Source organism: Peromyscus eremicus, chromosome 8a (genome assembly GCF_949786415.1).
Source record: "Peromyscus eremicus chromosome 8a, PerEre_H2_v1, whole genome shotgun sequence".
NCBI lineage: Eukaryota > Metazoa > Chordata > Mammalia > Rodentia > Cricetidae > Peromyscus > Peromyscus eremicus.
The window spans coordinates 79,781,160-79,794,010 of record NC_081423.1 but is presented as its reverse complement, the minus strand read 5'-3'; the positions used below and the strand labels follow the sequence as shown (position 1 = coordinate 79,794,010).

Genomic DNA, 12,851 nt, shown 5'->3' with positions numbered 1-12,851 from the left:
CAGGAATCCTCCAGGCCGTCAGCACCAGATTGAGACTGTTTGTTAAGACACCCAGCCCTGTGGACTAAAAAGCTACCAGGAATACTAATGCACTAAGCAAACCCTCTACCAACTGATTTACATTATATCTCCAGCTTCTCCATCACTGATTAATGTCGTACATACAAAGCAGCACTTCTAAGTGATAGAGCAAGAGGTTGGGGTTAGAGAGCGGGTAAGCCAGAGAAAATCAACTAGTTAAAAGATGGTGTGAGGAAAGATGGACCTACACTTCTTGCTGCAAAACTGTAAATTCCTGGACCATAAAAAGACTGATTTTGGGGGCTGGAGAAATGACTTAGTGGTTAAGAGCATTGGCTGCTCTTCCAGAGAGGTCCTGAGTTTAGTTCCCAGCAACCACATGGTGGCTCACAACCATCTGTAATGGAATCAGATTCCTTATTCTGGTGTATATATAAAATACACGAATAAATAAATCTTTAAAAAAAAAAGGGCCAACTCTTGTCTTAAGAATCAAAGTTATGGCCGGGCGGTGGTGGCGCACGCCTTTAATCCCAGCACTCGGGAGGCAGAGCCAGGTGGATCTCTGTGAGTTCGAGGCCAACCTGGGCTACCAAGTGAGTCCCAGGAAAGGCGCAAAGCTACACAGAGAAACCCTGTCTCGAAAAACCAAAAAAAAAAAAAAAAAAAAAAAAAAAGAATCAAAGTTATGGAGGTGTGCAAGGGGTGTGTAGGTGTGTTCACATACTTGCACAGTAAAGAGAGGGCAGCAAGGGTAATCCCAGCACTCAGGACTCTGAGGAAGGCAGATTATGGAAATACTGAAGCCAGTTTGAGCTACATACTGAATATAAGTGAATCTTAGACCAGCTACAGAAAGGGACTCCATCTCAAAAAGTCAAGGACAAACAAACAAAAAAACCAAACCAAACCAAAAAAAAAATCCAAATAAACCCATCAACAGCAAAAAAAAAAAAAAAAAAAAAAATCAAAAAAAAAAAAATCCGATGAATTCAAATGAAAACATTGCAATGAAACTTACTTCTGGCCAAGCGTGGTGATGTATGCCTTTAATCCTTGCATTTAGAGGGCAAAGCAGGCGGCTCTGATCCAAGAACAGCCTGGTCCAACCTAGTGCGTTCCAGGCCAGACAGAGCTGCAGGAGGCTGTCTTTAGAAAACAAAAACAGAAACCCACACCAAAACCATACTTGAATGCTACCCCAAAAAATTACTTAAAATGAAGGTTGGAGTGAACGTAATCAGAACATATCATATACATATATGAAACAGTCAAAAAAAAAATTGAAGAATACAATAAATTACAGGCTAGCTGGCCAAGCCGGTCTGTCCTTCCAGAAAACACTAAAACCTTCTGGGTTTTCCAAATGTGGCTAATGTACGCAATTTCTTCACATGTTAAAACTAGGTAGTAGGCCGGGCGGTGGTGGCGCACGCCTTTAATCCCAGCACTCGGGAGGCAGAGCCAGGCGGATCTCTGTGAGTTCGAGGCCAGCCTGGACTACCAAGTGAGTTCCAGGAAAGGCGCAAAGCTACACAGAGAAACCCTGTCTCGAAAAACCAAAAAAAAAAAAAAAAAAAAAAAAAAAAAAAAAAAAAAAAAAAAAAAAACTAGGTAGTAGAATCTACATGCCATTCATTGATCCTGGGCCCACCTGCTCCTGAACCCGACTTGCAGACCGGGTACCCAAGTGCGGAGGAGAAGGGAGTATCGAGCATATATAGTTATACACCAGTTTTTTTTTGTTTTTTAAATCTCAGACTGTAGCTCAGGCTGCCTCGGCCTTGGAGATACTGAGATTGTAGGTGTGTCGCCACGCCTAGTCAGTACACATGATCTTTATATCCTTCTATACACATGTTTTAGGTCTAAGTTGGAGCACCAACGGCTTAAGGTAGCTGTTAAATTGACTGGTCTAAGGACGCGCCTCCGCGAAACTTTTGTAACCGCAGAGGTCCCGACAGGGACTCCAAGGGCAATTAAGCCCGTCCGAACCCAGCTCTGATCGAGTCTTTAATCGGCTGTGTGACCTTGGACACGCTCCGCGCTCTCTCTGGGCTCCAGCTTCCAAATCCGCACGTTGGAAGGTGAACCACGTGGTCCTCACGGTGCTGCTCAGCCGAGAGCCCGGCAGACGGCAGACCTCGCTATAACAGCAGCTTCCTGTGGGCGCGGCACAGGACTTTAACGGTCCCCCCTCCCCGCCCCCTCTGAGGCCCGCGAAACCCTCGCTTTTGACACCCCTGCCGGGGACCGCGCTACGCAGAGCCCGGTCCGAGCGGCTCGCGCGCAGCCCCGCCCCTCCCCGGAGGCGTCCCGTCGTGCCCCGCGCTAGAATGTGAGGAGTCCGGCCGACTCCCGCCTTTACGCCCGGCGACCCCGAACTCCTCTCCCCAGTTCTCCCGGCGCCCCATCCTATCAACGTCCAGAGTCCTAGCCAATCGGGCGCGCTCCGAGCCTTACCTTCCGCCCGCCCTCCTCCCCGCGCACAGCCGGTGTGAGCCCGAAGGCCTTTACCAGGCCAGCCCAATCAGCAGCCGGCTCTTTCCTGCCCCACCCCAATGTCCCTCCCCTCGGCCAATGAGCGCTCCCCATCCCGCTGCCCGCCCAGCCAACCGGGCCTTAAAGCCCGCGGGCGAATAGGCGCGCGGCGGCCCTTCAACGTTAACCTTCTGGCCAATTGGCGAGTCTGCGTAGCCGCGGCAGCAGCCAATCATCGTGCAGCGCGGCGCCGCCGCGGAGAGGTCCGGCGAGGATATCCCTCCGCCTCCCTCCCTCAATCTCTCTCCCTTCTAGCGATCCGCCTCTCACTTACTGCCGCCCTTCCTTCTTTCTCCCTCCGCCGCCTGAGCACCAGCCGCGCTCTGAGCTGCCCCCGGGGTCCCTCCCCCGCCGCCAGAGGAGCAGCTGCCGCCGCCTAGCACATTAGGAGGGCGGAAGGAAGGAGAGAGGGGAGGAAGGGGAGACAGAGCGCCTGCCCGGAGGCAGCCGGTGAATGGGCTTGTGGTGACCCCCGCCCCCCACCCCACCCTCCCTTCCCACCCGACCCCCAACCCCCATCCCCAGTTGGAGCCGCCGCCCGAGAGGCCGGGCCGTCGTCTTTGGAAGAGTCCCCGCCGCCGTCACCTCCGCCATGGAGCTGATCACGATCCTCGAGAAGACCGTGTCTCCGGGTAGGACTCGGGGCCGGGGGTCGGGCTGAGGTGACCGGGGTGGGGGAGGGGGTGGCCCCTCTGACCCCGCTACCTCTCCCCATTCCTCCCCCCAGATCGGCTGGAGCTGGAAGCGGCGCAGAAGTTCCTGGAGCGTGCGGCTGTAGAGAACCTGGTGCGTGCTGCCCCGCCGCGCCCCATCCCGCCGCGTCCCCATCCCTGCGTGCGGGCCTTCCCGCCCTCCTGGAGGCCCAGGCCTCAGGAACCCACCCCGCCCCATCTCGTCCCCCTTCCCCCCCGCCCGGTCCAACCTAACCCCGCCATCGGGAAGCCGGTGGGTGTGTCCCGCCCCGGGCCCTGCGTCTGTCCAATGGCGAGGCGCGCCGGGGTGATGGCTGTCCAATCGCCGTGCGGCCTGAGGGCGGCGGTGCAGCGGGAGGGAGAAAGAGGGAGGGAAGGGAAGTTAGGTTGCATGGCGCTGCGTGTTCAGCAAGGGTGGGGGTTGGGGAGCCGGGCCTAGGGGCCATGTGGAAGCTCTGCGCCCTGCTGCCTGCCGTCTACTGGCCGGGGCCGGCTTTTCCTTCCTGTCCCATGGCTCTTGTAGCTGTCTGTACCTACTTCCTAGAGCCCTACCCTTTCCCAGTTCCCTTGGTCTGTGCTCATGGCCACGCCTGGCACCCGACCACCTCTGAACCCACTGCCACTATTTTTTTCTCTTTCGTGCCCTGTATCCCTCCCCTGAGCTAAGTGTGCATGTGTATTGTGTTTGAGCTTGGATCATTAGGGACCTCATCCTTAGGGAGCTGTACCCTGACCAGAGTCTGAAGCTCATTCCTGAGATTGAGCCTTATTCCCTGAAGAAATCACAGAGGTGTAAATCCGTTTTTCATATTTACTGATTTAGGAAGTACATTTAACAACAACAAAAAAAACGACTCACCTTTGTGTGGGAAAATGGGAGATGATTGAAATAGTCTGGTGCCAGAACGTTTCTCTTTCGTATCCCTCTTTTAGGGAGTAGATAACAGGGAAGGGTGGATGGTATTGAAAGTCTCTTAAAGGTAGTAAGGAAAAAACAACAACAGTGTAACCAAATGTAGTCCTTTGTGATAGCTCGGTAAAATAGTAACATCCATAAAGTGACAAAACCCATTGGTACAAACTGCTTTTCTTTTTGGTATTTAGGTAAGGGACTTTATATTAACCTTTTATCTTTTAACTCACCCCCTTTCAAGCATTTCCCTGTTAGTGTAGACTGACAATTCCACTCATGGTATATTATTTTGCCGATTTGCAGGGAGATCCTTTACCTTGCTCCTTACACTCTTCAGTGGTACATAATAAACCTTGGGAGTTACCTCCTGTGTTTTTAGGGCTTGCTAATAGTGAGGAAATACGTCTACTTTTGGCTTCTTTAACTTTCCTGTTCAGGCAGATTCATACACGGGGTCGTGTCGTCGTCCCGTCCCGTCCGTCCGTCCGTCCGTGTGTCGTCCCCCCCCCCCCCCCCCCCCCGTGTGTGTGTGTGTGTGTGTGTGTGTGTGTGTGTACACGCATGCTAGAATGTGTTAAAAGTTTTAGAATAGCTTTTGGGCCTCTTATCTAAAAAAAGGTATTTGCATGATTCACTCTTAGTCCAAAATGTGAGAGGGCTTTTGGTATGTGTTGCTATTAAACAAAATGATTTTTTTGAGACAACTTGTCATTTTTTTTTTAAATCTTCATTTTCCCCCCATTCTGCTGAGTATTATCACTTTTACTTACATCCCTTCTGCTGAACACTCAGAACTAAACTGCAGAGGACTGGGCCCTTACATCTGTTTCAGACTTAAATATATTTCTATTAAAAAAGATCACTTGCACAAGATTCAGAAAGCTGCCCTGAGTTATTGTTTTTGGACTAGATTTAAAATTTTTAAAGTGTACACCAATTTTCTCCCTCCCTTGTCCTATTATTCAGCAAATTGGCAGTGCTGGGCCTTCTTATCCCTAGGATAACCCACTGTCAGGTTGTCAGATTTGCTTTAATTCTGGGGAGCTAGCAGAAGATTGCGCAAAGGATGATCTTTGTAGGAAGATCCAGTCTCTTTGTCTAGTAAGTAATGCTTGCTTTGAAGTGGGGTCTTGTTACATTGCTTAGGTTGTTTTTGTTTGGCCTTAAGAGTTTTGAACCCAAGGAAAGCTCTTGAGTGTTGAATCTAGGCAGGCACCACTTCAAATAGATATTTCCCCGTTTCCTCAGAGGTTTTGATTTGATCTAAATTTCTTTGGTGTGTGCCTCAGTAATTTAGTGCTCTACAAGGAAGCTGGAATTTCTGAGATACAACTGTGTTTTTTCTCAACAGCCCACGTTCCTCGTGGAACTGTCCAGAGTGCTGGCAAACCCAGGAAACAGTCAGGTTGCCAGAGTTGCAGCTGGTCTACAAATCAAGAACTCTTTGACATCGAAAGATCCAGATATCAAGGCACAGTACCAGCAGAGGTGGCTTGCTATTGATGCTAATGCTCGACGGGAAGTCAAGAACTATGTAAGTGACTGTCATATAGCCTAAGGAATGGTGTTGTCAGATCTTGGTCATTTGCATGGCTTAGAACTTGACAGTGATATGTTTCTAAGACCTAAACTTAACCTGAAGGTAGAAATTTTGTTTCATTAAAATCTCTCAGTGTGGTAAAAGGTATTTGGCCATAGGTTAGGTTCAGCTGACTAAGGTAACTGCAGCAGTTAGAATTGGAGAAATGCAAGCCGGGCGGTGGGGCACATGCTTTAATCCCAGTACTCAAGAGGCAGAGGCAGGCGGATCTCTGTGAGTTCGAAGCCAGCCTGGTCTACAGAGTGAGATCCAGGACAGGCACCAAAACTACACAGAGAAACTCTTGTCTTGAAAAAAACAAACAAGAATTGGAGAAATGCAGGTTTTGGTGCTATATATCACCTGCACCTAAGAAATTTCACTAATGTTATATCTCTGTATGTGGGAGTTTAACTCAGTGATTGGTACTTCTAGTATCTACAAAGCCTCAGGTTCTCTCCTTAGCACCACATAAGAGACTGAAGTATTTTATGTATTAGGGATCTCTAGAACGAAGCTGGGAATTCTTTCCATACAGTCTTATGTAGTCTAGGCTAGCATCAAATTCTTGGTCTTCTGTTTTCACTTCTGAAGTCCTAGGATTGTAGGTATGTGTCACCACACTGCACTCTGATTTTGTGTGTGTGTGTGTGTGTGTGTGTGTGTGTGAGAGAGAGAGAGAGAGAGACAGACAGACAGACAGACAGACTGACAGACAAGGTATTAAGTAATCCAGATGGCTTTGAATTTACAGTATTGTAAAAGGGGTGCTATGAACTCTTACCTTCATACTTTTACCCTGAATACTGGGGTACAGGTGTATGCCACCATGCCTGGATTTTCAGAGATATTTTAAAATATTTTCATTTTTATTTATGTGTGTTTATTTATGTTTGGGTGCGTTTGGAAGCCAGAAGAGGGTGTCAGGCCCCTGGAACTGGAGTTATTTGCCATTGGGAGCCATCAGACAAGGGTGCTGGGAACTGAATTCTCAGGTCCTTTAGCAGAGCAGAAAGTGTTAACAACTGCTGAGCTATCTCTCCAGCAGTCAGGCGGCTCTCTGTGAGCTTCAGCGGCTAGTTCCTGTCATGATACTGTGTAAAGTCCGAGGGAGAATTAGGTGATTTTGAGTCTTCCAAATGTAAAGAGTTTGCAAATGGGAGTATGGCATTAACAGAACATTTATTTGTTTTATTGGTTTATTTTGCGTCTGGGTCTCACTAGACCAGGTTGGCCCCAAACTCACAATCTACCAGCCTCTGCTTCCTGAATGCTGGAATCTAAGGTGTGTGCCACCACGGCTGGCCCTATTATTGGTTCTTTTATGTACTAGATTATGAAAAACTTGAGATCTCAACACTGTGGTTCAGTTGATGGATTTTAAGGAACATACAGAGAGAGTCCTTTGCTGTTTTGTATCATGGCTTTTTTGTGAGGTTTGCTGTTGTTGTTGAATTAGCCATCCAGCTAAAGCCTAGGATTCAAACAGGCAGGTTTGTCTTCTTTGATTTTAATTAATAAGGTTATTTAGTGGCCTGCATTACGTGGATAAGGGCCAAAGGAAGCTGGGTAAATTAAACAGCTGTGTAGTCATAATTTGTTCTGGGCATTTAAGATGGAAATGAGAAATTTCTGTGTGCTTTTGCAGGTTTAGATTATGGACATAGTAATTGCTGGATTTCGACGCCAGCTTTAGGCAAATTAGTATTCTTTGAGGCTGATGCTTCCCCAGCAGTGACCCTCCTCTCTCCTTCAGTCATGCTTTCTATGCCTGTCACTTGGCATGCAAGTTAGAAAAGCAACTTACTTTGACTCCTGGAGTATATAAAGCTGTTTCTATCCAAATTGTCCCTTCTTGGAAATGACATTTTTCTAAAGTGTTGTTTTTAGACAGGGTCTCACTATGTAGCCTTAGATGGCCTCAAACCCAGAAAGATCCACCTGCCTCTGCTTCCCTAGTGCTGGGATTAAAAGTGTGCACCACTATGTCTAGCTGTTCTCGTTATTTTTAATAATATATGTGTGTGGGGGTGCACTTTAGTGCAGGTGCCTATGAAGGACAACGGTGTTGGATCCCTCTGGAGTGGAATTATAGGTGGTTGTGAGCTGTTTGATGTAGGAGCCAAGCTTGAGTCCTCTGCAAGTGATATATGCACTCTTAATAGCTGAACTGTCCTTTCCAGCCATGTATAATAATATTTTAATCCCGCTTTCTTTTAGCTATTGGACATAAATGAAATACATTTTATGACTGAAAAATCTCTCTTTCACTTTCTTTGTTTTTGAGATGGGGTTTCTCTGTTTAACAGTCCAGGTACTCACTTTGTAGACCAGGCTGGCCTCAGACTCACAGAGATCATCCTGCCTCTGCCCCCCAAGTGCTGGGATTAAAGGTGTGTGCTTTTGGAGCTGGGACTGTCACACTGTGTTCCTAGACTGACTTCTACCACATACCTGGTAGTTCTCTTCCCTTCCCCTCCCTGGTGCTGGGCGTCTGGCTGGGACTTGAATCAGATTGGGTCATTCCCATTCTGTTCCTGAGAGTTTACCTCGTTTTTTCCTTTGTTTCACTTTGTTTTTGTTGTTTTGAAAAGGGATCTCGTTGTGTAGCCCAGGCTGGCCTTGGACTCACATTGTTCTTCCCACCTAAGCCTTCTAAGATTATAGGCATGAGCCGGGGGGTCCACCACTTACATCTTCGACATATGGTTTTTATTGATGTCCATTCTAGCTCTACTGTTCCTAGAGAGGCTGTAAGATCAGAATTATTTGGTATCAGGCGGATCTGTCAGGGTGGAGGCTGGCAAACATGATACACCATATTAGAGAAAGAGAGTTCCTACTAGCTAATAGCTGCACAGCAGGGCACTAAATGACCGGACCCAGTCAGCAGAGCTGGCCTGAATATCTGGCAGCTTCTCTTTGTCCTGTTCATGCCAGGAACAGTTAACTGTTTGCCTTTGAGTGGACTGATGATTCTTAGTGAGTTCATGGTCTGAATTAGCTGATCATGGTAATGGTTAACTGTGGGCAAATTGTGGCTTCATTCTTTATCTGAATCTGTGCCATTACCCTGTATAAATGCTGTGTGGCTGCCATTTCCAATGAGACATGCTTAGTGACAAGCGGTTCTCCATTTGGCATCACCGACTACTTACTTTTTGGTGATGGTTAAGAACAGTATTTTGTTTCTTAGACATACAGAACTTAATCCTCTGAGAGTGCAAGTTATATAATGGTTGAGTCTTAGATTTTTGGTAACATTTAAATGAAGGTTTCACACAATCCCAAACCTTTTTCTGTAAGTCAGTACTGGGTTATTGGTGACCAGAAATGAGGTTTGTTCGTGTCATTGAGAAAATCACTTTCTTGAATCAGATTAGATTAGTGTACTGGGAATTACATTCACCTGGGTGCTGCAAGCTACTCATTCCACAGCCCCACCTTCCTGTCCACACAAGAAGTCAGTGTCCATAGTCTTCTTACCACCAACTGCCCAGAAAATGTATTTTGTTCCCATTACTCCTGCCTTGCTGTTTCAATGCTTCTTCTCACTCTTGAGTTTCTGACGTATTGATTTTGAAGTGAAATGTGAGTTAGGTAGACATTCATTTGGCTGTAGGTTTTGCTTTTAGCTTCTGGATACCCATGCTGATACTTAAGTAGTCCTTTTGTGGGGTGAGGTGAACAAAAATCAGACGCATGATGAAGTGGGTGGTGATGGGTAAAAGATGCTCAAAGAATGTTACAAATTGATATTCTGTTCTGTCATCCCCCTACCCTCCCAGGTTTTGCAGACTTTGGGCACAGAAACTTACCGGCCTAGTTCTGCTTCACAATGTGTGGCTGGTATTGCTTGTGCAGAGATCCCAGTAAACCAGTGGCCGGAACTCATTCCTCAACTGGTAGCCAATGTTACAAACCCCAACAGCACAGAGCACATGAAAGAGTCCACATTGGAAGCTATTGGTTACATTTGCCAAGATATAGTAAGTACTTGCCTACTGTTTCTAATTTATGTACTTTGATTCTTTTAGCTGTCATGTGAGTGGGACTGGGACTCTCAGATGGAAAGACCAGCCTGCTGTAGTGCTTTAAAGATGGGAATACTTACTTTGGACCTGTAGTCTCAAAGTACTAATCATGCTTTGAAGTAAGGAACTTGAGGTCATGAACTCAGAATGGGGCTGTTGGGGTGTAGCTAAGTGGTAGAGTCCTAGCATTCATGAGACCCTTAGGTGTGATCTCCAGCACAAAAATAAAAAGAACAAACTCACTGAAGATCCGTATGAGATGCTTTGGGTTTTTGTTGTTGTTTTGAGATAGTCTCTTATATTGCAGGCTGACCTTGAACTCCCTTTCTGCCTCCATTTATCAAGTGCTGGCTCGGGGTTCTTGGGGTACTGTGAATGTTCCAGTGCCTTTTTACTTACTGCCTGTAAGCCAGTTTTCTCAATTGCTATAGTTGATTTAGTTACTATAACCACAGAAGTCCTAGATGCAGCCCTCCCTGGACCCTTGCTGGTGAGGACTGTTACTCCTTGGTATCTGTTCAGCTTTGACTTATTACGTAGCCTATAACATTTGACCTGAACTTAGACATCCTTAGATGTTGTACCCAGGTCCTTGACTGTTCTAAAGCTTTATTTTGTTTGGCACAGGTGGGAAAAGCCCCAAGACTGCTGCCATCTCTGTGTACACAGAAGGGAGAAAAGCCAGTGCTTCCTGTGTCCAGAAACATGTTAAGAAGTCAGGGATAATGAATTTGATTTGTTTCAGTTTAATTTTGTACCATTCTGGGGGATATTTTGTGGGTACTTTGCAGAACTGTCCCCAGTGGAAATGTGTGAGAACTGGCACTCCCTTAGGTAGATTATGTAATTAAAAAGATTGCTGATTAGCCACCAGCATGTTGTTGTGACCATTGCATTTCTCTGCTTGTTTCAGGACCCAGAGCAGCTACAAGACAAATCCAATGAGATTCTGACTGCCATAATACAGGGGATGAGGAAAGAAGAACCTAGCAATAATGTGAAGCTAGCTGCTACTAACGCACTCCTGAACTCATTGGAGTTCACCAAAGCAAACTTTGACAAAGAGGTATGTTTCTCTGACACATAGATAAGCTGTCAGAGGATGAGGACTGGAGGACTTAAAACATCGCTTGGACTTTTAAGATTAGAAAGTCTTACCTTGTTAGAAGCACTCCTCTCCATTCTAGTTGATGTTTCTTGTGAGGTACTTCCATGAAGTACATAACTTGATGAAACACCAGATTCATCATGGTGACCATTTTTTCAGTGTAAGATCAGTTATCCAGTCTGCTATAGAAGCATTCTTCACAGTGTTTCATGTGGCAAACTAACTGTATGCCTAGTGACTAACTCCATTTCTCCAGTCTCCAGTTGCTAGCACCCACAATTCTACTTTCTGTTCTGTGAATTGGATGACTAGATACTGCATATAAATACATGAATGGAGTCAGACTGCATTCTCCTTGTCACGTTTGGAGTTACTATCATTTATTGTGTGTGAGGGGGGGACACACAGTGAATCAGTCAGAGGACAACTTTAGACTCTGTTTTCTTCTTTCACCTTTCCGTGGGTTGCAGGGGTTGGGCTCTGGTCATCAGACTTGCCCAGTAAGTACTTGACCCACTGGGCCATCTCACCGGCCTGTCCGTGCCTTTTTGTAGCTAGTTTTGTTTGTTTGTTTAACTTGGCATACTGTCTTCAAGACCCATCCATGCCTGACAATTCTCTTTTTAAGTCTGGGTAAGACTCCTTTGTAGGAGTGTGCTGCATTTGGTGTATTAAGCCATCCGTTTTGGCTGCTTCCACCTTCTGGATACTGTGAACGGTGCTGTTGTGAACATGCGTGTATGGATGGTTTTGAGAGCCGATTTCAGTTCTTTTTAGCTTGTAGTCAGAAGTGGAATTACTGAACCATATGGTCTGAAAGTATTTGGGGGTTCCTGTTTGTTGACACCTTGGCTCAGTTCTTTTCATTTCTTGGCCTTTGAGTGGAGTAGTGAGGTCTAGGCTACCACAGTGAGCTAATTTGTGTGTGTGTGTGCTTTACTCTTGTTCTGACGTGAGACAGGGTCTCACTGTGTAGGCCTGCCTGGCCTGGAGCTTAGAGAGCCACTTGTCTCCCTAGTGCTGGGATTAAAGGTGTACCACCAGGCCCAGCTTCAGAGCTGCCTTAATTTTAATTGGTTCAGAAGTGGAATTTTCCTTTTAGGTCACAGGTGATTTAGGAAGGGTAATGATGAAATTCACTGTTTTGTTTTTCCTTTACCACATTTGATATGAATTTGTCAATTCATAGAAATCAAATTTTGTCTCTGAAATCAAATGTTCTGAATATTGTTAAATTTTTTATTTTGTGGAACAAGGTCTCACTATGTAGTCCTAGCGGCCTAGAACTTATATATTATATAGAACGTGCTAGCCTCAAATTCATAGCGATCCCCCCTCCCTCTGCCTCCACACATGTAATACTCTGCCCTGCTAATCTTAAAATTTACATGTGAGGAAAGGGGTTTTCCTACATGTAGGGTTTTTCTCTCTCTCTTTCTCTCTTTTCACTATCTGTTGTTTAAACCTCGTGACCTACATCTTCCCATCTGCCTTCTCTCTAATACCTTGTTTGGGAAGGTCACCTTGGTAATTAAAAGATTAAAGACCTCCTTAGAGGGAAGGGTCATACTGAAGACACCAGAGGCAAATTGCTTATACCCTTTATTGCCTAAGGGCAGGGTGATAGGTTGTACCAGAGTGTTACAGGGCCTTGACATAGTGACAGATTTTCTTTGTAGAGTCTTGAAACCTTCCTACGTGGAGTTAATGCATTCCTAATGCTCTTTACCTTTCTGCAGTCTGAACGGCACTTTATCATGCAAGTGGTCTGTGAAGCCACACAGTGTCCAGATACAAGGGTAAGTTTGTTGCTTTTATGAAAATTGTCTCTCCTTGTCTTCCTAGGAAATGCTGGCTCTATCATCCAGTTTGAAATTTAGGGAATCGGTGAATTAAACTAGTCTTATTCATCAAAGTTTTCTCCAGTGGGGACTGTTACCCTCTTAAAGGTTGAAAAGGAGAT

General features: G+C 46.1%; 1 protein-coding gene across 1 annotated transcript in view; it reads left to right on the top strand.

Moving 5' to 3' along the window:
• Positions 1-2,779: 2,779 nt before the first annotated feature.
• The window catches only part of Kpnb1 (karyopherin subunit beta 1), a 30,117-nt gene continuing 20,045 nt past the window's right edge, over positions 2,780-12,851 (top strand). Inside the window, exons 1-6 of the mRNA XM_059271645.1 lie at positions 2,780-3,194; positions 3,290-3,348; positions 5,519-5,701; positions 9,535-9,735; positions 10,694-10,846; positions 12,628-12,687. Coding sequence (XP_059127628.1) covers positions 3,155-3,194; positions 3,290-3,348; positions 5,519-5,701; positions 9,535-9,735; positions 10,694-10,846; positions 12,628-12,687 — 696 coding nt within the window. The 5' untranslated portion in view covers positions 2,780-3,154. The remainder of the gene's footprint in view (positions 3,195-3,289; positions 3,349-5,518; positions 5,702-9,534; positions 9,736-10,693; positions 10,847-12,627; positions 12,688-12,851) is intronic.